The following is a 26900-nucleotide window of genomic DNA, read 5'->3' as shown; positions in this document are numbered from 1 at the left end:
TGAAGTTTTGGGAAGTGAGATAATTTGTCCTAACATGTGCATTTGGAGAGATGTATAGTGTTTTGATACAGTTTATGAAGGATGAGCCAAATACAAATTTGTGTAGAACTGCTAGTAGAAATTTGCCAGGTCAAATACCTTCTCTGCATCTAATGAGACAACTGTGGTTTCTAATTTGTTAATGGAACAGTAATCTATTACATTTATTAGTCTGTGAGGCTGACTACCCATAATAAAACCTGTTTGGTCAGAATGTACAGGTGCTGGTCATAAAATTAGAATATCATGAAAAGGTTGATTTATTTCAGTAATTCCATTCAAAAAGTGAAACTTGTATATTAAATTCATTCATTACACACAGACTGATATATTTCAAATGTTTGTTTCTTTTAATTTTGATGATTATAACTGACAACTAATGAAAACCCAAATTCAGTATCTCAGAAAATTAGAATATTGTGAAAAGGTTAATATTGAAGACACCTGGTGCCACACTCTAATCAGCTAATTAACTCAAACACCTGCAAAGGCCTTAAATGGTCTCTCAGTCTAGTTCTGTAGGCTACACAATCATGGGGAAGACTGCCGAGTGACAGTTGTCCAAAAGACGACCTTTGACACCTCACGCAAGGAGGGTGAGACACAAAGGTCATTGCTAAAGAGGCTGTTCACAGAGCTCTGTGTCCAAGCACATTAATAGAGAGGTGAAGGGAAGGAAAAGATGTGGTAGAAAAAAGTGTCCAACAACAGGGATAACTGCACCCTGGAGAGGATTGTGGAACAAACCCACTCAAAAATGGGAGATTCACAAAGAGTGGACTGCAGCTGGAGTCAGAGCTTCAAGAACCACCAGCACAGACGTATGCAGACATGGTTTCAGCTGTCGCAGTCCTCGTGTCGAGCCGCTCTTGAACAGAGACGGCGTCAGAAGCGTCTCGCCTGGACTAAAGACAAAAAGGACTGGACTGCTGCTGAGTGCTCCAAAGTTATGTTCTCTGATCAAAGTCAATGTTGCATTTCCTTTGGAAATCAAGGTCCCAGAGTCTGGAGGAAGAGAGGAGAGCTAGGGCGTAGGAAGGGGTTTACTATTGGGGGGGCACATATCTGAAACCTGACAGATCTGTAAATACTTGGAGCAAAGCATAAAAAATGCTATTTGATCTTTTACTTTTTTCTTTTTCAAATGTTTCTTGGAAAAATAGTGCTGTGTACACCTATATTATTGCATGTATAATTTACATATATGTTTTATAATCATCAGACATGGATAAAAACATTGGCCTAAGCAGAAGAGCCAAAATGATTTTTCCACCTCTCATTTGAAATTCATTGCAAATTGACTTCTTGTCCAGTAAGTAAACTTTATCCTCTGTATGAAAGTAAACTGACAAACAGCCATATTCATGGTAACATTCCCAACAGACCGTTTTACCTCATTCAGAGTCTCTGACTCCTGCCACTGTCTCCGGCTCCCCAACACTCGGAGCCGTTCAGAGGGCAGTGGCATGATGCTACGTTGCGCCTTCAAAATAAAAGCGCGTGAGTTCAATTTTTTTCTCTTGCGCGGTGTAATTTCTGGATTTGATTCATGTTGCCTAGCAATCATGAGTGTGAAGCACAGCTGTGTAAAAGCAGCTGGTTAAACGAGAACGAACTTTTGCTCCTTTTTGTGGTTTAATTTTAAATCTTTAATTCAAAATAAGCTGTTAAAACAAGCATAACAACATCAAGGAATACAGCTGAGCTAATTATTAATTTCCAACTATATTAAGTGAGACATTAATGTTGACTAAAACTATCCAGTTATGATGCTTAACTTTAATTTCAGGAGTTTATCACAGGAGCACTTCCACCCTTCATTGGTCTGTGTAGTAGACTGGTGGGAAAATAAACAACATTTTGAAGTTTAAGCTTATGTATATTGATTCATTCATCAACCAAACTTAAATTAATATTTATCATGTTAAATATTTAAATGTGATTGTGTGATGTATATATATATATATATATATATATATATATATATATATATATATATATATATGTGATTAATTTCGATTAATTAATTACAAAGCTCCTAATTAATTTAAGTTTTTTATTCGAGTCCCACCCCTAGTTTTAAGTAATATTCTAATTTTCTGAGATACTTAATTTGGGGTTTTCATTAGTTGTCAGTCATCAAAATGAAAAGAAATAAACATTTCAGTCTGTGTGTAATGAATGAATATAATATACATATTTCATTTTTTGAATGGAATTAATGAAATAAATCAACTTTTTCATGATATTCTAATTTTATTAGCAGCACCTGTATAATGGATGAAGTGATTTCTTATAATCTTCTGGCAAAATCTTTGCAAATTGTTTTAAGGTCTAAATTAATGAGAGAGATTGGGCGGTAGCTGGATGGGAGTGTAGGGTCTGTGTCTTATTCTTTGGTCATTACCCAGAACTCATGACCATAGGTCACCCATTTTGATTAAAAAAAATAAAATCTACAGCTACCAGTCTACATCACATTACAAGTGAAACAGCAGGGTGAAGTGTGAGGTATTCTGAGACACTGGTGCTCTAGTGTGATAGTCTGCGATTCTGAATGTTGTTTATGGCATATTTTTAAGTGCATTTACCCAAGTCTCAAACAATGAGATTCTCAGTCAAACAACTTTAACAGTAGTGATACAGTAGGATGGAAAATGTAACAAACACAGCATAAATGTGGAAGCTTTGTTTTCTGAGTACATTTTACATAAACAGAAAACACCAGGGCCTAAAATAAAATGGAAATAAATTAAATCATTCACAGAACTGTGGAAAGGAACTGTTCTATATTTTTAAGTATCTCTAAAGCCAGTGAATTACCATTGGTCCAGATGATCCCGGTTCTCCATAGTCACCCTTGTCCCCTTTCTTTCCTCTGTCTCCAGGAATACCTTGATCACCCTGTAAGTGTGCAACAGTACTATCAATGAAGATTTGGAGCACTGTTATGTGACTTATATGTGACAAGTCATGCAACTGTCATACACTAGCTGATTGTGTCAGGTTTGATGCTGCGGTAAGTGAGGCACAGGACCCCAATGCAGGACTTATAAGGCAAGGAGCTTAATGATAACTTAAAGGTTTAATAGCAAACGTGGCATAGAATATAATTACACAGACAAAACAAGGGAAGCAACACTAAATACAAGCACACAGCATAAAGGAGTATCAAAATAAAACAGGAAGTAACCAAACCAGGAACACGCAGACTTTACACAGCGGGACCCTAAACATGACAGAAACCTAAACACAACACACAGCGAGACACCGGGATGTCAGACTAAACCCAAGACAAGGGACTAAGACATGAGAACAAAACATACACAGGAGCAATGACTGAACAGGAGGACATGGGAAGCAAAATATAACACAGACTTGACACCAGAGGGATAACACAAACACCTGAACACAGACCATGGGAAAGACAACATGAGGGAAACAGGAACTAAACACAAATGACTAAACAGAAAACTTTGACAAACTAAAATCCTCATTCATAAGTAAACAACACAACTCAAGAACATAAGGAGCACTGGGCCCATGGCCCAGGATCATGACAAATTATTGTACCTTTTCTCCCAGAAGACCATCTCCTGGTGTTCCTCGAGGGCCCACTGGACCCAGAAACCCAGGCTCCCCCTGGGAATAAAGAGTGAAGAATTGATAAGGAAAATAAGGGGGTCATCATTATACAGACTTTCAGAACACCACAGACTGTTGTAATGCACCAGTACAGTAATTCTTGAGGAATTAATACAGACTAATTCCACAAGAAGGAAGAGTACACTTGATTGTGGGATCTGATAATGGATAAAAACAGTCAGTTCCATCACAGCTAGGTGCTGAATTTTTAAGTAGAAGTACCTGGCACATACCTGAACACAATACAATTCGGAAAAATTACAATCAGTGTCTTAACTGCCCCTATGCACCACATCTTTTTCTTACTAACCTTCGGTCCTGGGATGCCTTCTCCTGGGGGTCCTGGCAGGCCTGGTGGACCAGGCTGCCCTGTAGAGCCCTGGGAATATAATACATTAAAGTAATTGTCAGCCTTAAAAGATAATACCTTTATGTCATACAAAGGGAATGATTTATAGAACAGCAGAAACTGTTAAAATCCCTGACCTTTGGTCCATAACGTCCAATTCCTGAAGGACCTGATGGGCCTGGAACACCTGATGAGCCTCTGTCACCCTGACACAAAATAGATAACACTTTCAAGATGAGCCTGCTTACTATATTTTTTATCTTCTATATTTCTAATTTTGATTTGTCAAAATGTTACTATACACCCCAGTAGTCTGAGCAGACATGCCTGTGAAGACTCCACTTCATGAATTCTTAAAAACATTCACCTTAGGTCCAGGAAGTCCTTTCCCTTTAGGTCCCATCACTCCTTGTACTCCCGGTAAGCCAGTAACACCCTAATTGTCAACAAAAATGTTTTTTTTGTTGTTTTTTCATTTGCACTGTATCTAAGCTCATTATATTTTACCCTCATTCTCTGCGCTTCTGACCTGTGGTCCCTGCAGGCTGTATCCCTTTATCCCTGGTGGCCCAACAGATCCAATATTTCCTTTGTTTCCCTAATGAATGACAAATACATATGGTTCTAATTACAGGTTGTATGTAAGGAAATAGAGCACACAAGAAAAGAAAGAAAGAAAAGAAAACCACACAAACACACTCTACATAATACAAGCAATAGTTAGTGATTTTCACAAGTGTTACTTTGGGTCCAATGATTCCTGTTCCAGGTTCTCCAATGGGTCCAGCTTGCCCCACAGGCCCAGGCTCTCCCTGTCATTTGAACAAAACAGTAACAGTGGACTGACCAAAAAAAGAGAGAATACAATACATTTACTGAATTTTTTTCTTTTTTTAAACCTTGGGACAGGGTGGCTGGGTGGGAGCTTTTCTTTTGGGTTATGTAGTGCTAGCTTTTTTTTTTTTTTTTGGTGCCACGGTCAAAATTATTTGGTGCCACAGTCAAACTGCACAGATGTAAGAATGAGCAACTGGTGACTGCAATTGTAAATTCTTAAGGTGAGTTTGTATGTGTGAATGAAGTGATTTTTCTTGGGATTTTCACCTTTGGACCTGGAAAACTGTGCCCAGCTGGTCCAGTTGGGCCTATCATTCCAGGATTGCCAGGCTCTCCCTGAGGAGAGGAAATATAATCACTAAGTGCTTGTCAATAACCTAAGCTGGACAAACATTTGTGATGACACAACCTTTTAAAAATTCAAATAGAAAACTTTCACCAGAAGAGGACCACTTAAATTAAAATATTTCAGTAATGGATTTAGCAGTTTGCCTCACACACAAAAGTTAGTCATGGAGTTCCATGGATTTCTGTGCTGGGATCAAAACATTTTGCATTATAGTAAAATTAAACTGGATACATTTGCACTACTATGTGGGTAATTCCTATAGCTGTCTGTGAAAACCAGATGGCAAATCAGATAATTAAAATACAGGTAAGTCTCAAACACATAAAGACCAAAGATAAAACTGAGGTTACTGTACTTGGCCCATAATCTCAAAGATGCTGTCTAACCAGACTGTTGTAATAGAGTGTAGAAGATCCAGATGCTGAATATGAAGGCAGACTAAGTAAAACAAAAGTAAGCTGGTTATTACAAAGCCTCCAAACTAAAGTAAGTTCACAAAGTAGGAATCCAACAGTGCACGGAAATCACAAAAGGCATGTAAAGTAGAAAGAAAATGTATACATACAATTAGACAAGAACAAAGGTTAAGGCAGGGCTATTTATACACACTAGGCTGATTGGAACAAGATACATGTTAAATGAATTACACAAAGAGAAAAACAATCAGCATAATCACTAAAGCATGAAAGAAAATTGACCTTTAAATTAAAATGGAAAATAAACAAAATAAACAGCTATTCAGCTGCTGGTACACTATTCAATGTGACTGGCCAACTGCTAATACAACCCTTTCACATGAACACGTTTGTACTTAGATCAGCAAACCCTGGGTTAACTTAGTGAGTTAAAAGCCAGCTTTCAACTCACTAGTCCCTGATTGCTATGTTAGGGTAAATGAATCCAGATGACAGAAAGACACTCTGGATATGTGCTCTGTATTTCTAAGAATTCTATAAAAGAAAATGAAAAGGTTTTCTTTAGGACCTGAGGGTGAATTAATGGGTTAGGGAACTATGTCAAGCTTAAAGTCAGAGTTTTCTAGGTCAGGAAAAGTGGCTCTCTTTTTACCTGGATAATTACTGTGGTAACTTGTGCTAAATACGACAGGAGCAGGTTATATGGTAAATGGACTAGTTCTTATATAGCACTTTTCTGCTCTAGCTGAGCACTCAAAGTGCTTCACACAACACATTTGCATTTACCCGTTCACACACACATTCATACAAGTACTGTTTTCTATTTCAAAGTGCTTTCTAGCTAACATTCACACATTCATATTGCAACAGTTGCATTAGTGTCATGGTCTGCCTGCTGGCTCTACTCTTTGCTTTCTTTGTTTTTATTGCTCTCTCTCTCTCCCCTGTGTGTTCCTGTTTACCACACCTTTGAGTTTCAGTGGGTGGGTCCTCCGCTGTGATTGAAGCACGCCTGTTCGGTTTTCATGTTTGCTTTCCCCAGTCTCATTTCCCCTATAAGTTGTATTCCTTGGTGTCTCATTACCTTATGTGTATATATTTCATAAGTCTTCCTCTGTTCTTTGTTGCATCCTCCCCTCACACTGTGTGCTCCATTTATTCATAGTTTCTTCTTTGTTTCCTAGTTTGTCCAGCTCAGCTTGTATTTAACATATGTTCCCTGCGGGTACCATCAATACAGGTCAGTCCCTGTCTTCACTGGGGTCCCGCCTGCCACACAGTTGTTCCATAACACTGAAGGAAATGAGTTTCCATGAAATTCATGGTATATGTGTCCCCTTACCTTATGTACATTTACTTGCCTGAGAAATTTGTCTTAGACTGGAAGATAAACATAACTGATTAAAAATACAGAAGCTTATAATGTTTAGTGTCATCAGGAACTTTGTGTTCTGACTCTGCAACGGACCACCCTGATGGAGACCACACAATGATAGAAATGGAGACTTTGAGGTCACACTGTTGTTGAAATTCTCTGTTTTCCACATTTTGTTTTGTATATGATGTAACCAAGATTGATAAGCTGTGACTATATGAAACTGTAAGCTGAAAAAGAATGTCGGCACTTCATGTCATCCACACGGGGATGAGATGCAGTCTTGACCCAGATTAATCTGTAAAACTGTTTGAAATGACATTATTAAATGTAATAATTGGACTCCTTGTTCCGTTGTGTAATAAGGACGAACATGCTGAAACCTGGGGGGAATAAGCTGGTACAGGTTTCTTCAGCACCATCTTTCTAACTCTGTGCCTTTATGGACAGTGATGCAGCTGTCAGTCAGTTTCTCTGAAACATTGTATATCACTGTAGCAATCAGTTTAAATAAAACTCATCTGTATGGACACAGAACACACTGATCAATAATCAATCATTTGTCATGCTGCAATTGGTCACACTGATGGAAAAATGTCTGTTGCAGTGGGATGTTGGATATGATGTGAACATTTGAGTGAAGATGAGGCTGAAATGTTTTTAAGACTTGAAAACTGCGATAAATAACCTTTAAAGTGAGGTTTTAAATGCAGCCTGCAGACAGTCTGTGTTCTGAAAATACCATAATAATCAATTGTGTTTTTTTTACTTGCCCAGGTGTAATGCAGTACCACTTTTAGTCTTTTATGTAGGCAATATTGTGAACTGCAGATACTGATGAAATCCTCTTTATTTGAGAAATGTCTTTAAACCATTTGTTGTCCCTACTTCAATTTTCAAGATCTCTCTTTAAAAAGTGAATAAACTGCTGAACAAGAATCATATCTATCACTGCATTTTAACTTTTTCTGTCATGCCCCACTTTGCCAGATGAAATCTTTTCATGCCTCAAGCAATGTGCTGTGGGGGTGGACTTTGTGGCAAAGCTGCGACTCGATGACTCTACAGCAGACAGATTAGGGTTAAAATTTCCCTTTTTGGTCAAACGTATTATTAGGGCTGTATCAGGTGACCCCAAACCTTTCCTTAGTTATGTTGGAATAGGCCTAGGCTGCTGGGGAGGGTCCCATGATGCACAGAGTATTTCTTTATAATTCATCTCTTCTCACACTCTTTGCATTTATATACCACTCTGCATTTAATCATCAGTTATTTTTAATCTCTGGTTCTCTTCCACAGCATTTCCTGACTCCCTCCTCTTACCCCAAACCAGTCTCTCCCTGAGCCTTCTTCTGCCTGTATAATATATATATATATATAAATAAAATTGAACTGAAGTGAGTCTACATGTTGGTCATCTACATTTGAGATACTTCAGTCATTTTGGAAGGGTGAGACGTAATATAGATTTTGTTAGGACAAAATAGCCATTATGAGGAGATCCTAAAGCAGGGCTATTCAATTAGCGGCCCGGGGGCCACATCCGGCCCACGAACCCCCTTTGACTGGCCCACCCCCTGACTGACCCAACGTAAGCTGCAAAAACGCATTTAAATCATATTTGCTGTGACAGTTTTTAAAATTCCCGCCCTTCCTCTTGTACTTGAATACACGGCTTCCCGTATCATAGCAACGCCAGCCCAGAATAGTCTCCAAGTGCGACAACCGCCAACATATATCACTGACAGGTCAAAAATGTAAAATTGACAATGAAAATCGCCGTTTTAACCCTGCTTGGACTGATAAATGTGTTTATTTTACCCCAAAGACTGAACTCATTAAGTCAGCATTACTTTGAATATGCAGAAGAAGCTTTAATTTTACAGTTATTAAATGTTAACTTGGTGCAGTTTCTTTTGTTGAAATATTTAATGCACTGCATCAGTTGGTCTTTCTAGTTCAACAAATGCACTTTTGCAAATACATCTAAAATGTTATAGAAGACTTTACTGTTGCAAAAAGTTGTTATTGTTACATTTTTTTTTAAATTAAACATATGTGTGGCGAATAGATGCCTTGTTAAAAATATTCTGGTCAAGGTTTGGACCAAATGTTAAAATTTGCAATGCACTTGAATTATTTTGCTCATCAATAAATGATGCAGTATAAAACCTTTATTGTGAATACCTCTATATATATTTTTGTGACTTAGTTCAGGTGTTAGCATATTTAGAGTTAAATCTCAAGAAATAATATAAGTGGGGGTCTTCAGCCCAGTGGCATCTCAAAATTTTCAAATCTGGCCCAGAAGAAAAAGTAATTGAATAGGCCTGTCCTAAAGGGATCTGGATTGGATGAGCTGGGGAATGAATTGAACCAAACTAGATCAGGTAGATCCAGTCTGAATCAGTAATCCTTATTCATATTGGATCCATCCATTCAAGTGAACTGAACACAGTTTCCTCATCCTTTATGGAGTCTATAATAACTGTGGGTGGATTCAGTTGTAGGTGTACCCGCTGAGAACGCTTTAGGTGATTTTCAGTGGAAAAAAGTCTGAAATTCAGACTTTGAATGTCAGACACTGCATTCCAAAAATGTTGTTTTACATAATTTAATGTTTGACTCAATCTGTGAACGCTTTTCAATTCAATTCAGTTTTAATTATATAGTGCCAAATCACAACAAACAGTGGCATCAAGGTGCTAAATTCTCTTCTCTTCTCTTCTATTCTATTCTATCTTACATCTGTGTTGGTGTGGCAACTATCTTAATTACGGTACACTGAGCAGACACCTGTATTTAAACATACCTTAGCTCCTGGAGGTCCAACTGGGCCAGGAAAACCTGAGAGTCCCCTTGGACCCCGGTCACCTCTGTCTCCCTGTGAAAGACAGTGGTGAAATATAAATATCATTAAATACAGTCTTCAGTTGGTCATATCTCTGTTTATGGACCAGACCAGTGACACCATTTTCAGGTAGCTCAAGTCACTCTGGAATCCTGCCAATGTGATACTGAGGCAGAGATGATGAAAGATTACCCTTCCTCCAGGAATGCCTTTCCCCGGTGATCCCTCTGAGCCTCGCAGACCGGACAACCCCATCTCTCCCTAGAATAAACGGCATTGGACAAACTAAATCAATCACACAGAAGTTCACTTCAGTGATAATAACATGATTAACAGGAAGGCTGTTAGCTCATATGACAATACTGAGGTAAGGTTATTACTACTGTGTGCAACAAATATCACAGGCAGATATGCAAGAATCTGAAGTCTGGGCAGAGCAAGAATAAACATCGTACACAACATCTCAAGCTGAAATTTCAGCCTGACTTACTCTTTGAAGACATCATCAATTTGCATATTTTCTTCTTTAATACATTAAAAAAAAATTGCAGCAGCAAATCAGTGGTGTCACTCACCCATAATGAGGCTTCCCTCATTACAGAAGCCACTTCATAAAAGATTTCCTTGATTTCTCAACATATGCTCTGAAGCCTTGGCACAATATGTCCCATCACTTATCAAATGCACTTGACTGAGCATATGTGACAACTTTTATGAAAGAAGTTTTGACATATTGCTAGTCTGGAGCATTCAGGAGTATGCTAACACAATGCCAAGGAGGAAATGCATCAGTAATGATATTAAAGAAGCAGTTTTTGCTGCCCATCAGTCTGGGAAGGGTTATAAAGCAATTTCCAAACAATTTCAAGTTTTTTTACACACTGCTTCTGCATTTTCACTTTTCATTAAATAAAAAATGACTGTAATATGACATTTGTTGTTGTTCATCTGAGGTTGTCAGAGGTGGGAAGTAAAGTACAAATACTTCATTACTGTACATAAATAGATTTTTCAGGTATCTGTACTATTTATTTTTCTGACAACTTTTTATTTTTAATCCCTACATTTTTACACAAATATCTGTACTTTCTACTCATTACATTTTCAAAACAGGCTTGTTACTTTAGGTTTAACTCAGTTTTTATTTCCAGTCACTGCGCCTTCGAACATCAAACCCAACTGAGCCTAAATGGAGGAACAATAACAAATTAAGGGACAATCGTACTGGTGTATCCATCCCCAGGATGTATTGCATACAAAGAGATGAAAGAGTTAAAACCATATCATTTATGCATCATGCTGTGCTCAGGGGTTGAAGTAGGCTGCACTGAGTGCAGATGTCTGTAAGTTGTAGTCGCGGTACTTCAGCATCTAGTGCTGAAGAGGAGTGAAAATAAAGGGAGTAACATGTTGGAGGTAATTTCAAATGCAACATTTCTAAATCACAACAAATATCAGCAAAAACACAAAGTGTGTGCAGTTTGTCACACAGTGTGTCTGCTAGCTAAAAGAACAACTGCTGTATTTTTAGGGAGAGCAAAGAGTGAGAGAGAAGTTCACTCAGAGATGGAGAAAGATGGAAGAAAGAGGAAGGAGAGGAAGCAGAGAGGTTAGATGTAAAGGTAAGGACTGCTCAGTGACACCTGGTACACTGGAAATTTAAAGCTTACACTTTTCAATCAGATCTTGGATCTGTACATATTTTGCGAAGTTGATGTTTTTTCATATTGTGAAATGTCCTGCAAAATAAACTGAAGTAGACTAACTTTATGTTATTCAAAATACTGCAGTTTAGTGCAGGATAAACAGGTTAGTTTGCTGTACTGTGGTGAATTTATAGTAAAGCTGTGTGCTGGACTAGTGCAGCACAGAGCTGGTGGTACTGGGGTTAGGTTAATTGGTGATTCTAAATTGCCCATAGGTGTGAATGTGAGTGTAAATGTTGTCGGTCGCTTTATGTTAGCCCTGCAACAGGCTGGTGACCTGTACAGGGTGTACCCTGCCTCTCACCCTATGACAGCTGGGATAGGCTCCATCCCCCCATGACCCTGAACAGGATAAGTGGAAGAGGATGGATGGATGGATGGATGGATGGGTGGATGGATGGATGGATGGATGGATGGATGGATGGATGGGTGGATGGATGGATGGATGGATGGATGGATAGATGGATGGATGGATGGATGGATGGATGGATGGATAGATGGGTGGATGGATGGATGGATGGATGGATGGATAGATGGGTGGAATGATGGATGGATGGATGGATGGATGGATGGATGGGTGGATGGATGGATGGATGGATGGATGGATAGATGGATGGATGAATAGATGGATGGATGGATGGATGGATGGATAGATGGGTGGATGGATGGATGGATGGATGGATGGATGGATGGGTGGATGGATGGATGGATGGATGGATGGATGGATGGATGGATGGATGGATGGATGGATGGATGGATGGATGGGTGGATGGATGGATGGATAGATGGATGGATTCATTCACTGAATTCAACCTTTATACCAACTGCAAACTGTCAGTATAAGAGACAGTATAAACAGCAACTCCACATGACGAGCAGCAGCTGATCACAGCCCGACACAAAGAAAATCTACTGGAGCTCACAATAGAAATTATTGTGAGCTGAGATTCTTTACAACACGTTGAGCCACTACAACCTATCTTAGGGTTCCCCCACCTGCTGAGTCCCACTGTAACCCCTGACTGTACTCGTGAGGCAGAATCACCCTCTACAATGTAGGTAACAGCAAATAGAGCTTTTAAAAAATTCTATCTTTTTCTCTGCTCGTGTTCTACATGACAGTGTTCAAGCTGAGTGCATTCATTAGAATTTAGACTGAAATAAAGTTTGTATTCTCATGTAATAATATTGTTTTATTATTACATTAATACAGCACAAGGTTCAGTTAGCGTTGCACAAAATAGCTGGTAGAAATGTCCTCCAAAGTGCTACTTTCCTTTCTTCAGAGCCTGTACTTTTTCACTTTTGCTTGAGTAAAGAAGTTGAATCAGTAACACAAGTATCTGTACTTCTACTTAAGTACAGAATGTCTGTACGTTTGCCACTTCTGGAGGTTGTATTTACCTAATGTCCAGACCTGCTAAGGAGGATCTTTTTTATTTTTATTGACAGAGGGTGTACTTTCTTTTTACTATGACTTTGGCCATAACACTCTCATTAGATTTATTCCTTCACACTTTTTATCCAGACTTACCTTAGACCCAACAGTTCCATCCTCACCAGGAATTCCAGGTATCCCAGCAGGTCCGTCAGGTCCTAGCTCCCCCTGGAAAACCAGTCCTTTATCAACTCAGAACATCCGCTGCATCCTGCTTGGTGTAGTCGTCCATTCTTTTCTCTGGAGCTTGAAAAAAAGGTGACTGGACTTCTTTTTTTGTTTCTTGAATACGTTTCACCTCTCATCCGAAAGGCTTTTTCAGTTCTCAAACCAAATGCTGGAGAGTCTAGTCGCCTTTTTTCAAGCTCCAGAGACTACTATGACCTGGATGACTGAGAACCTACACAGACATATTGTCCATTCTTCTGAACAAAAGCTTTCTGGTGAGGAGTGTGGTTGGCTTACCTTTTCTCCTGGCTCACCTACTCCCCTCTTTCCCTGAGATCCAGGTTCTCCAGGGAAACCCTGGTCACCCTGGGAAGCAATAAGAAGCAAAACTGACCAAAGATGCAAGTATTATTTTTAATGGCTAAAAGAAGACATCAGGAAACCATCAACAGTGTAAGATGACTTAAAAAATATTATTCTTTTTAATTTCACTGCATTGCTTCATGTACCATCAAGGTCCAGACAAAGAAAACTTTTGAAACAAGTTGATTTGTATTGAAAATATTTAAAGAAGTAGTGGTGTTGGTCACAACAAACCTTGCCCCCAAGGTTTCTTTGTGTTCTATATTTCAAGTCTGCATTTCTGTCATGTTAGTCATTTCCTGTTTTATTTTGCCAACACTTGTCCTGTGTGCATTGTGTTTGGTTTTGCTTCCCTTATTTAGTCCTATTCTGTTACTCCATAATCACCTCCTGTGTTTCCTCAGTTTTCTTCTCTTCCTGGTCATGTCTTCTCTCATGGTAGTGTTTTCCTGTTGGATTATTTGCTTTTGTAAAACCTCTACATGTTTCTGTGTGTAGTGGTGATCAGAATTTAGAATTTTCATTTTTTTTTCATTGTTTATTTTTATTTCATTCAATCAACATGTAAATAATTCTTATAACAACCAAAAGAAAAATCATGAATGAAAAGACTGGTTGATGTGGTACATTTTTCCGCCAACAGGAAAGGGCATGTCGTATTCTCTTCTGCTTATCTTGTTCAGCGTTGTTGTTGTGGTGGGGGTGATGGAGCCTGAAGCCTGGAGTCTGTCTCAGCTGTCATAGGGTGAGAGGCATGGTAAACACTGTACAGGTCGCCAGCCTGTTGCAGGGCTAACACAGAGAGATGGGCAAACCCAGACCTTCTAGCATCAACTAAAATTGATGGTTTGGATGCACTGACACATCCATCGCCTCCAGAGGACCAAAGATAGGGTTTTTTTTTTTTTCAGTTTTTCTGGATTCTTCTTTTTACCTTGACCCAATTATGCCAAAAAAATTATAAGTTGATCTAGGAATAAATAGCAATCTAATGATATTAAATATACTCTCCTACCAACCTTTGGTCCAACTATGCCTAGTCCTGGGGGTCCTCTGGAACCTGGAGGCCCAACTGGACCTTGTTCCCCCTAAAGCCAATGATAAAATTAAAGCAACTAAAATAAAGTAAAGATAAATTGAAGATACAAATAAAATAAAGAAAGAAATTCCCCAAATTTTCATTGGATTTACCTTTTCACCCTGGATTTGTGACCCTGGAAACCCTATCAACCCTGGCAACCCAGTGGCTCCTGTGTTTCCCTGAGGGTCAGACAGGGGAGAGGTCAGGCACCTTCACAGCACCACAGTTTGGCACTACACATCACTGTATTTTCAACCCAAGTTAGCCATACCTTATCACCTTTGTAGCCAGTTCCGGGAGGTCCTCGACTGCCCTTGGGACCCTCATATCCTCTGTCACCCTTTATGAAATACAGAGTTAAAGCTCACAGTAATGATCTTGATGATTTCTTCACTCTTTATTAACTCTAAGAGTTACTGGAGTTTATTTTCTGTTCAAGTCTATTAAGTAAATAGCTGGAGTAAGAATGATAATAATCAAAACCATGCTAACTGTAGTGAATCTGGAGATTACCTTGAGACCTGAGAGACTTGCACCTGGAGGTCCTTGGGGTCCTTGTATCCCTGGAGGTCCTACTAGACCCTAAACACATCAATACATAAAAATTCATAAAAATCTAAGGTGTGGTCTGTTTTAAACTCCAATGTCTTTCTCTTTTTAACCTTGAATTGTATTTCATATTAAACATTAAAGAGGCAATAGAGCAGAGTTGCAGTTTTACACAGACCTGGTTACAGCAGTATGAATATATTACTTTATATTAGTTTAAAAGAATCAAAACCACTGAGTCAGAGTCCTCAAAGTAGAAGCCAAGGAGCACCAATATTCCACTAGCTCAAAAAAATGTTTTTATTTGTTATTTATGGTTCACTGACCCTTACTTAGAGTTTCTATCTGATTTCTCAGACTTTTATCTGATATATTGCTCAGTCCAGATAAAAATTATTATAATGGGTTATTTTAACATATTTCACACTTGCAAACTCTGGGGAATCCCTTTGGTACATCTCCAATTAGGACCTCAGCTACTTTCAGAGGTGTATGCGGACACATTTATTTATTTATTTATTTTTTTGTGTGTGTGTGTGTGTGTGTGTGGGGGGGGGGGGCAGGAGGAGGGGAGGTGAAGGAGCACAGGGGTGCCTATCTGTTACTGATCATTTCATATGCACAGCTGTTAAATACAGAAAATGCGACTAGAGAAATAATTTCTTCACATCGTGTTGGCGCCCCCCTCTTGTGAGGCGCCCCTATGCATATAGTGCAGACCCACTTTTAGCGCCACTGTCTCCCATCGGAGCTCGGATCCATTCTTTAAGTGCACTCCCTTTCTCACACTCTTTATTATATTTTTTTCTATATTTTCCCCGCTTACTGGAGCTCATTCTTATGCTGCCTCCTCACTCTGGACTGTTATGAGTGTTTGTTTGGATGTGCGCCCGGTCAACTTGTGCAGGAGCAATAAACAGGAAACGGGGGCTTGGAAGGGACAAACTACCTACCACTCGTCTTTTGCTTTATTATAGGGCGCCGAGAGATAATCAAGGAGTTTCACTCGGAAAGAAAATCAAGCCCAAATAAGCAACTCCATGTTCAAAAACAAGCCCAAAAAACTGCAACCCGCGCCTCACGAGATTCTTAAGCAGCTTAAGAAAAAAACAAGCCCAAAGTCGCTTATAATAAGCGGACTTGGCAACACTGATTATTAGAATGATTTGGAATTAGACCCATCTGAAATTAAAGATTAAGAGAAACTATCCAGTATTTTTACAGGTTAAACAAAGTTATTGGGTCATCATATTCCTTTCAGATTGTTGCTTTTCATCAAAACAGAAAAATAAGTGTTACATGCCTCACCTGGAAAACTATAGCCTATTGGTATCTTCAGGGGGCCATGCGCATTACCACGGACACTGTTTGATGTTTCTAAATCCAAAATAATGATGCTGAGGAACATGCTATTGATGAAAGAATTAGAGATATTACAAGAATGGTTAACTGATTTACTTCCCATACAAATGGATTTTCTAACTAGTTGACCTTGTTATTTCCAGGCTAGGACTCCTTTTGCTTTGATTATGTGCTCCACTGTTAATTGTGTTTATGATTCTGGTTCTTTTTCACTGTTGTGCTGTATCATATTTTAAGTTGGTGCTGATGAGAAGTCAGTTGGTTCAGAGTGCACCTGACCCCAAGTGACAGCCTCAGAATGATGGGTCCCCAACCCCTGAATGGATTCCACCTTATTTTGATTTTGATTTAGAATCTGAACGTTCAGTGTAAACTCGGTGTATTCTTACTTGTATTCGTACTTTATGCTGGCTTACTTGTGGTTTGCTGGCTTACTTGTGGTTCCTAGGATACTTAAGAGTAGATTGGGAGGCAGAGCCTTCAGCTTTCAGGCCCCTCTTCTGTGGAACCAGCTCCCAGCTTGGATTCGGGAGACAGACACCCTCTCTATTTTTAAGATTAGGCTTAAAACTTTCCTTTATAATCAAGCTTATAGTTAGGGCTGGATCAGGTGACCCTGAACAACCCCTTAGTTATGCTGCTATAGGCCTAGTCTGCTGGGGTAGGGGGTTCCCATAATGCACTTTTCTTGCACGTTTCTTTTGATTCGCCTTATTTACTTTGTTTATACTCCACTCTGCATTTAATCATTATTCATTATTAATCTCTGGTTCTCTTCCACAGCATGTCTTTTGTCCTGTCTCCCCCCCCCCCCAGCAGATGACCCCCCGTCCCTGAGCCTGGTTCTGCTGGAGGTTTCTTCCTGTTAAAAGGGAGTTTTTCCTTCCCACTGTCACCAAGTGCTGCTCATAGGGGGTCGTTTCGACTGTTGGGTTTTCTCTGTATTGTTGTAGGGTCTTTACCCACAATACAAAGCACCTTGAGGCAACTGTTTGTTGTGATTTGGTGTTATATAAATAAAATTGAATTGAATTGAATTGAGTTTTAGTTCTCCTTATTGTTGTTTGTGCTACACAAGGAAATGTGATATGCTTATTGTATGACACACAGTGGGGGCCTTGGTTGAACCTGGTTAGATTTTTGGGTCTGCTTTACGTTTCATACTTGTGTGATAAATGGATGATCAAAAGGGAGGCATGTGATGGAAATTTTAAAATTCACCTGTCCTTCAGTGATGGTGGAGAGTTTGGGCTAACGTACCTGCTAACATTTCCATGTTCCGCTGTGAGAATTAACCGTTTAACTTGAACATGTTGTCGGCGACACAGCGTACTACAAAGTGTCACTGTTCTTGGATTTCCAGCAGGAATTACTGTAATAACCCTATGTTGCATTTGAAGCTCAATTTCTTAGCTTTCAGAAACCATTTGAATTTTTCTGATAGGATGTTTGGTAACTGGTAATTCGTGGTTCCTTTTCCCAGCTGGCTCATCAGTGATACACTCAGTCTTAACCAGCTGTTCATGGCTAGTGGGGGCAGGTCTGATGTTCAACATTTGTTCTGCATGACTTTGTCTCCCAGGTCCCGTGAACTTAAGGTCAAAGTTGATGAGATTCAAATTTGTCACAGATTTTTAATCGGTTCATTTATGGTATCAAATTGAATATCCTAGGTCACATTGTTCTCAAGTTATCAACTTGACAAGATTTTCAGAAAACTTGATGTCCAAGTTACCGTGAGGTCAAGGTCACTGAGCTTTGAACTCAGAGACTTTTGGTAGATGCATCTATGGTATGAATTTGAACATCCTAGGTCACATCATTCTTGAGCTATTGAGTTCACAAGATTTTCAGAAAACTTGACATCTGACCTTGAATGTTTGCCACCCACTCATCAGCTTTTTTAGGTTAAGGGGTAAATTTACAACTTATGGAATTAAACTATATATCCACAATTTTTAATAGGTCACAACAAAGACATCTTGAAGTAAAAAATATGCAAGTACAAGCAAAATCATATTCGGATTTCAAATTCGAGTGCAAATTTAAGATTTCACAAATTAAATAAAAAGTTATCTAAACATCTGAAGATCTCTGTATAAGTTGTTCAAATTGTCAAAATCTAACTTAAAGATTCTAGTCATTTCCAAGCAGGTTCCTTTAGACAGGACTGACAAAAGTTTGATGCCATTGCTGTGATGAGCAATAACATCACATATTAGCTTTTAGGCTTATTGTCTTAGAAAGTTCAGACAAGAGTTTGGAACACTAGATATTTCTGGGAGTGTTAAAACTGTACATCTTGAAGCAGACTTTTATAAGAAATTCAAACAACACCAATAAAGTCACCCCATATCTGTATTTCTATACTTTGCATATTCTATCCAATAGCCATGTTATAACAATTATGTGTGCTCTGATTTTAAAAATGGACTATGTAGTAAACAAACTGCAAACTCAGCAATAATGAATGTTTTTTTGGCACTGACTGAAGAAACCTAAAGTAATACAATAATAGTATGGATTATACAGTAAAAAAGCTGTTCTTGTTCACTTGTTGGTATTAACTCACCAGTATCCCTGGTTCACTCAAACCCATTGGCCCGGGTGGTCCTGGTCTTCCATGGTTCCCCTTGTCACCCTGAAAGGTGAAATCAACAAATTTGAGATAACCTGAAAAGTTTACGGGAAGCGCAGAAGAAAATCTTTTAATCAGTCTTCAATCAGACAAGCCTGGGAACACAGCAAATCTTAGATGTTAGGTTTTATTTGCTCTGGCAGAGTCCCCCTAGGCCAGTGGTTTTCAAACCCAGGCCTCGCAGCCCGGTGTCCTGCAGGTTTTAGATGTGTCTCTGCTTCAACACACCTGAATCAAATATAGAAGTCATTATCAGGACTCTGGAGAACTTGACTGCATACTGAGGAGGTAATTCAGCCATTTGATTCAGGTGTGTTGGATCAGGGACACATCTAAAACCTGCAGAACACTGGCCCATGAGGCCTGGATTTGAGAACCACTGCCCTAGGCTAATACTAAAACCAAATTTACCTTGGGTCCAGGAAATCCAATGCCGTCATCTCCTGAAGGTCCAGGTGCACCTCTTGGTCCTTGCTCACCCTTTAAGGGGAGAAAATATGAAGTTGTTCAAAGCTTTAACATCTGAACCAGTTTATGCAAAGACTGAGCTGTGACTGTTTTTACTTTAGGCCCAGATGTGCCGTCTTGACCCTGGTCCCCAGGTACTCCCCTGGCTCCCTGGTACAGGAACAGAAAAGAGAAAGTAATACACTTTATAAGTAAAATAAAAGTATTTAAAAAAGATAACCTTTTTTAACTGCTTAAGACATTTAAGAAATTTGCACCAACAAGACAAAAGACCAGTAAATAACTTCTGCAACATATGCGTAGCACACAATTTATAGTCAAGGCACCAGATGTTTGGCTTGGAAGCTTTCTTTTTATAGTCTGAATAATAATAATCAATCTTGTTTGATATTTGAAGCTAAATAACCAAAGCATTATAAAAGTCAGTGAACTACACTTAATTGGGAGAGCACAATATTACTATTAATATTTAATTTTAATCATAATGCTACCAGGAAGCACCTTTGAATAACTTGTGCTTGGTCATATCCTAAAAATTACAGCAAGCTGTAAAAGTTACATCTCTAGAGAGCTGCCTCTCCTCCGCCCTAGCCTCCAGAGATCAGAATGCGCAGACTCTTCTCTCTAGCTGCTCACTCACCAGCTTATCCGCTTGCTGGCTCCTGTCCACCACCTAAGAGGAGGAGGGGAACTTGGCGAGGGGAGTATTTGCTCAAGACCTAGAGCCTCACGTCGAAGGAACCATTTGCCCGACTCCTGGGATTCACTGTGCTTTTGTAGTGCATTGCCCAGCTGGCACCCTCTAAGATTGCTAATATAAAGACTGCTTCTATACCAGAGGTCTCCTGTGGCTAGGGCCCAGCCTGTCCCTAAACCTATTCCAAGGGAGGGCGCGACTAGAGTCCAGCCTATCCACACACCCATACCTGTTCCCAGGTCCCCACCTGTCCCTGTACCTGTTCCTGTTCCCATGGTGGGGGTGGTTGGAACTCCGCCTGTCCCCATAATGGTTCCCAGGATGGGGGTAGTTCGGGCCCAGTCTGGCCTTACACATGTGCCTGTTCCTCGGGTATGGACAGCCAGGCCCCAGGAATCAATAGTAGAGCATGCTAAGCAGACAAGTCATTGGAGGAGATGGCTGAGGAATCATCAGAGTCTTCAGAGTCACTGGAATCATCAGTCTTCCAGGCCACCAGAGCAACCAGAATCATCAGTGTTTTCCAAGCCACCAAGGCACCAGGAATCAGAGTCAGTCGAGCCACCAGACCAACCTGAGTTAGCAGAGTCAGTGGAGCAACCAGCAAGTCCTGTCTCAGCAGAGTCAGCTGAGAGCCCGGCGTAGCATCTGTTGGTTTCATAGGCAAACTAGTACTATTTCAGGTCAGTAGGGACAGAGGCCTTGATGCAGTTCATTATCAGTGTGACTGCTGAGCGCTTTGGGATTGGGATGATGCCCGTAGTCTTCAAGCAGTTGGGAACTGTGGCCTCCTTCAGTGACCTGTTGAATATGTCAGTGAAGTCAAGTCAAGTTGCCGCTTTTGGATAAGATTAATAGCAACTTGAAAATCTGGAATGATCTTCCCATCTCTTTATTAGGCCAAATAGCTTCCCTCAAAATGAAAGTTTTACATTCAAATCTACATCCAAATGGTTTCAGTCACTAGACTATAACATCATAAAGGAAAAAACTTGGGGGGAAAACTAAATTGATCATTTGTTAGAGCAGGACAGTCAGAGCTGAGAGTAGATGGAGACCCTGTTTACACGAGAGCGTTTCCAGTGGAAACAGTGTCGTTTTACAGTTTTCGTTTTTGAAAAGTAGCGCGTTCACACTGAAAAGTTTAAGAAATTATCTGCTTTTACACAGAAATGCAAACCGCTGAAAAAGCTGCAGTTCCTATTGCCAGGCCACAAGTTGGTGGTGTGGATGTAGGAGCCGCAACCAAAAACAAGACAAGATAAGAAGATATCTTTAGTGTCACTGCACAATACAATGAAATTTTGTTGGAGCATTCTCCAGGTGCCGACATAATAAATACAAAATAGAAATTAAAAAATATAAATAGGATAAATAGGAATCTGGTATTTACCGTGAAAATGACAATAAACTGTTTATTTACAAAAAACTGAGTGCAGTGTGCTAAAGTGGTATAGTGGATGTACAAGCGGATATAAAGGAGAAGCTATAATCTGTTCGGTTTGTTATTGTCAGTGTTCAGTAGTGTAACAGCTCTATGGTAAAAGCTGTTTTTTAGTCTTGTTGTCCAGGCGTACAGTGTCCTGTAGAGTCTTCCCGAAGGCAGGCGGGTGAAGAGGCATTGTCCGGGATGTGTGCTGTCCCTTATTATGGCTGTAACCCGTCTGGTGCAGAGGGTCCTATATATGTCCTCTAGTCTGGGGAGCTGGGTGCTAGTGATCCTCTGTGCAGTCTTGATCATTCACTGGAGAGCTTTCCTGTTCTCTAGAGTGCCAGAGTACCATACTGAGATGCAGTACGTGAGGACAGTCTCGATGTCCCTCACTCTCATGAAGTCCAGGATGAACTCCTTCGTCTTTGCTGCTTTGAGGATCAAGTTGTTCTCTCGGCTCCAGCTCTCCAGGTTCTCGAGCTCTGTTCTGAAGGCAGCCTCTTCGCTGGATGTAACACTGCCTACCACGATGGTGTCATCTGCAAACTTGATGATGGTGTTGGTCTTGTGGGTGGTTTTGCAATCTTGTGTATAGCGGGAGAAGTGGAAGGTGCTCAAGACATAGCCCTGTGGTGCGCCTGTGTTCAGGGTGATCCTGGAGGAGTCCTCCCCCATACACATGGTCTGTGGTCTGCTGGTGAGGAAGTCCAGGACCCAGCTGCTGGGGGGGGGTTGCTGTTCTTCAAGTGTCCCAGGATGAGTCGCTCAAAGCACTTCATCACCACTGGTATCAGAGCCACTGGCCGAAAGTTATTGAGAGACCTGATGGCTGACTGCTTTGGTGCAGGGATGATTGTCACTGACTTGAGGCACGTGGGGACGGAGGCCTGCTTCAGGGAGATGTTAAACAGGTCTGTGGGCAATGCTGTCAGCTCCCCTGCACAGTGCTTCAGAACCCGTCCTGGAACTCCCGTCAGTACCTGTAGCCCTTTCGGGGTTGATGTGCTGCAGACTCCATCTCACCACATGGGGGTTCAGGACCAGCGGTGAGGGTCCCTGTTGTTCCCCTGTGTTTTGCAGATTGTGCTGAGAATCAAACATGGCAAAGAAGTGGTTCAGGTCATCTTTGAGGATGGAGTAGGTGGAGCTGGTGTGGATGCTGTTGTAGCCAATGATGTTTTTGATGCCGTGCCACACATGTCAGGAGTCAGAACCGTTGAAGTACTCCTTGATGGAATTTTTATAGCAGTTCTTTGCATCCCTGATGCCTTACCTCAGTTTGGACCTAGCTGTTCTATAGGCCTCGCTATCACCCGAGCATAAAGCAGCATCTTGGGCCCTCAGCCGACTGATAAAAGCACCATTCATCCATGGCTTAAGGTTGGGGAGTGTCCTCTGTGTGGTGCAGAAGGTTATGTAATTCAATACGAATGAGGTGTAGGTGTTGAGGTCTGTGTGGTTGTTGTGAGTGGCAGTCCATTTAAAAAGCTCCCAATCAGTGTTCTCGAAGCAGTCCTGTAGTCTGTCCATAGCTCCTTCTGGCCAGATACTGATGGTGTGGACTGTGGACTCTTGCAATGAGTGGTGTGTATGCAGGAGTTAGAAGCAGGCTGATGTGGTTGGACTGGCCAAGGTGGGGGCAGGGTGTCCCTTTGTAACACTTTGGTATGTTACAATAGACCTGGTCCAAGGTATTGTTGGCATGTGCGAGTGCTCCCATTTCCAAAAAGCAGTGTTTTCTTCCGTTTACATGCAAATGGAAGCCGGAGTGTTTCAGAAATGCTCCAATCTGGTACCCGTTTCCAAAAAGTATCGTTTTCATATAAATGGGAACTGAGTTAGGTGTTTTCTATCAAACTTTCACACACATTCATGCTCAACGGTTGCATCTGAAAGCAACATGGGTTCAGTATCTTGCCCAAGGATACTTTGGGATGCAGACTGGAGCAGCCAGGGATTGAACTGTCAACCGTCTGATTAGTAAGTGACCTCCTCTACCTCCTGAGCTACAGCCATCCCTACTGGTAGATAGGGGAGTCACTTGAGACTGTAAGACCAACCAGGCGGTGACCAACCTGTTCACCACCTGGATTGATTACAAGAAAGCCTGTGACTCGATGCTGCACACATAGATCCTGGATTGCCTCAACCTGTACAGGATCAACAGGACCCTAAGAGCCTTCATCAGGTACTCAGTAGGGATGTGGAGAACAACACTAGAGGCCAACTTCAAACCAAATGCACAAGTCACCATCAAGTGTCGGATTTAGTCAGATAGTAACAAAGAGAGGGAAGGTAGTCAGAACTGAGGTGATTGCACTACCAGAAGGACACACTGTCTGCAGTGTGTCCTTCTGGTAGTGCAATCACCTCAGTTCTCAAGTGACTCCACTATCTACCAGTAGGGATGGCTGTTAAGGACAGCTACAAGTACCTTGGAATCCCACAGACATATGGGAACCATAAAGAGGCTGCTGGGAAAGCTGCAACCACCAAGGACCTCCAGAAAGTAAGGCAAGTTCTGAAGAGTCAGCTGAATGGGAAGAACAAGATTCGAGCAAACAACACCTACACCCTGCCAGTTGTCAGATACCCTGCTGGGATAATAAGGTGGCCAAAGGAGGAAATAGAAGCCACTGATGTTAAGACAAGAAGGCTCCTTACCATTAATGGAGGGTTTCACCCCAAATCCAGCACCCTGGGACTCTATGCTAAGCGGAAGGAAGCTGAGGACTAGTGAGTGTCACAACCACTATCCTTGATGAAACAACAAAGATCCATGAGGACATCAGGAAGAGGGCCACAAAGAATCATGTGCTTAGTGAGCACCTCAGGCAGCAGTAACCTGAAAAGAAGAGGCGCAAGAACAGGAAGCATTATGGATAGACAGACCCCTGCACGACATGTACATGTCCCATACATGTCACACACACTCTATAGGGTGTAACGAGAAAACTTGGCTGGCTGGATGGCATGGCTCGGCACTGCTGGATTCAGCTACAACTCGGTGACGTATAGGAGGTTGCAGTCCTGGATATCACTCTGGAACTATATCCTGGCCCTAAGGTCATCGAGCTTGTTATTCAGAGACTGGACATTGGCCAACAGGATGCTAGGTAGGGGAGTTTGGTGTGCCTGAACCCTCAGCCTGTTCCTGATGCTGGTTCACTTTCCTCGAGGCTGTTTCCCCACATTGCATCCTTTGTTCTCCCTCAGGATCTAACTTGGCCAGCTTGGATCTGGAGTTAAAAATGAATTAAGGTGAGTGTTCCTGTCGTACGTAATTTGTGGCATGATGAAGGGGAAAAGTAATTAAAAGAAAGTAAGAAGACAGGTGCCAGGGTGGCTCAGAGTTTGAGCAGGTGACCATGGATACTGCGTGGCTGTGTGGGCGGCACAGGTTCGAGACCGAACCTGTCCTCATTTATTGCATCTCCCTTGTCTCTCTCCTCACACTTTCCTGTCTCTCTACTGCAAACTATCAAATAAAGCTATCAAAGGCCAAAAGAAAAAAAAAAAAAACCCAAAAGACAAGATATAGATAAAAGAACAAAAGTGTATACAGAGCAGTTGTGACAGCAGCTGACCTCGCTGGTGCCATCTTGGAAATTTTGGTTTGCTCCAGCTATCGAGGGATCACAGTCCTCAGCCTCCCAAGTAAGATATACAATGCTCAAAAAAATAAAGGGAACACTCAAATAACACATCCTAGATCTGAATGAATGAAATATTCTCATTGAATACTTTGTTCTGTACAAAGTTGAATGTGCTGACAACAAAATCACACAAAAATCATCAATGGAAATCAAATTTATTAACCAATGGAGGCCTGGATTTGGAGTCACACACAACATTCAAGTGGAAAACCACACTACAGGCTGATCCAACTTTGATGTAATGTCCTTAAAACAAGTCAAAATGAGGCTCAGTATTGTGTGTGGCCTCCACGTGCCTGTATGACCTCCCTACAATGCCTGGGCATGCTCCTGATGAGGTGGCGGATGGTCTCCTGAGGAATCTCCTCCCAGACCTGGACTAAAGCATCCACCAACTCCTGGACAGTCTGTGGTGCAACGTGACATTGGTGGATGGAGCGAGACATGATGTCCCAGATGTGCTTGATCAGATTCAGGTCTGGGGAACAGGCGGGCCAGTCCATAGCTTCAGTGCCTTCATCTTGCAGGAACTGCTGACACACTCCAGCCACATGAGGTCTAGCATTGTCCTACATTAGGAGGAACCCAGGGCCAACCGCACCAGCATATGTTCTCACACGGGGTCTGAGGATCTCATCTCGGTAACTAATGGCAGTCATGCTACCTCTGGCGAGCACATGGAGGGCTGTGCGGCCCTCCAAAGAAATGCCACCCCACACCATTACTGACCCACTGCCAAACCGGTCATGCTGAAGGATGTTGCAGGCAGCAGATTGCTCTCCACGGCGTCTCCAGACTCTGTCACGTCTATCACATGTGCTCAGTGTGAACCTGCTTTCATCTGTGAAGAGCACAGGGCACCAGTGGTGAATTTGCCAATCCTGGTGTTCTCTGGCAAATGCCAAGCGTCCTGCACGGTGTTGGGCTGTGAGCACAACCTCCATCTGTGGACGTCGGGCCCTCATACCATCCTCATGGAGTTGGTTTCTAACCGTTTGTGCAGACACATGCACATTTGTGGCCTGCTGGAGGTCATTTTGCAGGGCTCTGGCAGTGCTCCTCCTGTTCCTCCTTGCACAAAGGCAGAGGTAGCGGTCCTGCTGCTGGGTTGTTGCCCTCCTACGGCCTCCTCCACATCTCCTGGTGTACTGGCCTGTCTCCTGGTAGCACCTCCAGCCTCTGGACACTACGCTGACAGACACAGCAAACCTTCTTTCCACAGCTCGCATTGATGTGCCATCCTGGATGAGCTGCACTACCTGAGCCACTTGTGTGGGTTGTAGAGTCCGTCTCATGCTACCACGAATGTGAAAGCACCACCAACATTCAAAAGTGACCAAAACATCAGCCAGAAAGCATAGGTACTGAGAAGTGGTCTGTGGTCCCCACCTGCAGAACCACTCCTTTATTGAGAGTGTCTTGCTAATTGCCAATAATTTCCACCTGTTGTCTATTCCATTTGCACAACAGCATGTGAAACT

General features: G+C 41.4%; 1 protein-coding gene across 1 annotated transcript in view; it reads right to left on the bottom strand.

The window, feature by feature from the left end:
* col28a1a (collagen, type XXVIII, alpha 1a) overlaps positions 1–26900 on the bottom strand; it is a 52562-nt gene that overhangs the window by 11386 nt on the left and 14276 nt on the right. Inside the window, exons 4-22 of the mRNA XM_030740503.1 lie at positions 19731–19784; positions 19578–19646; positions 19101–19169; positions 15131–15199; positions 14889–14957; positions 14728–14796; positions 14556–14624; positions 13471–13539; positions 13102–13173; positions 10054–10122; positions 9823–9894; positions 5138–5206; positions 4777–4845; positions 4563–4631; positions 4401–4469; positions 4171–4239; positions 3995–4063; positions 3613–3681; positions 2863–2943 (exon numbers count right to left, since the gene is read on the bottom strand). Of these exons, the coding sequence (XP_030596363.1) occupies positions 2863–2943; positions 3613–3681; positions 3995–4063; positions 4171–4239; positions 4401–4469; positions 4563–4631; positions 4777–4845; positions 5138–5206; positions 9823–9894; positions 10054–10122; positions 13102–13173; positions 13471–13539; positions 14556–14624; positions 14728–14796; positions 14889–14957; positions 15131–15199; positions 19101–19169; positions 19578–19646; positions 19731–19784 (1314 nt within the window). The remainder of the gene's footprint in view (positions 1–2862; positions 2944–3612; positions 3682–3994; positions 4064–4170; positions 4240–4400; positions 4470–4562; positions 4632–4776; positions 4846–5137; positions 5207–9822; positions 9895–10053; positions 10123–13101; positions 13174–13470; positions 13540–14555; positions 14625–14727; positions 14797–14888; positions 14958–15130; positions 15200–19100; positions 19170–19577; positions 19647–19730; positions 19785–26900) is intronic.

Source organism: Archocentrus centrarchus, chromosome 11 (assembly GCF_007364275.1).
Source record: "Archocentrus centrarchus isolate MPI-CPG fArcCen1 chromosome 11, fArcCen1, whole genome shotgun sequence".
Classification (NCBI taxonomy): domain Eukaryota; kingdom Metazoa; phylum Chordata; class Actinopteri; order Cichliformes; family Cichlidae; genus Archocentrus; species Archocentrus centrarchus.
Note: the sequence above shows the minus strand (reverse complement) of the source record. Positions and strands in the feature narration are given on the sequence as shown.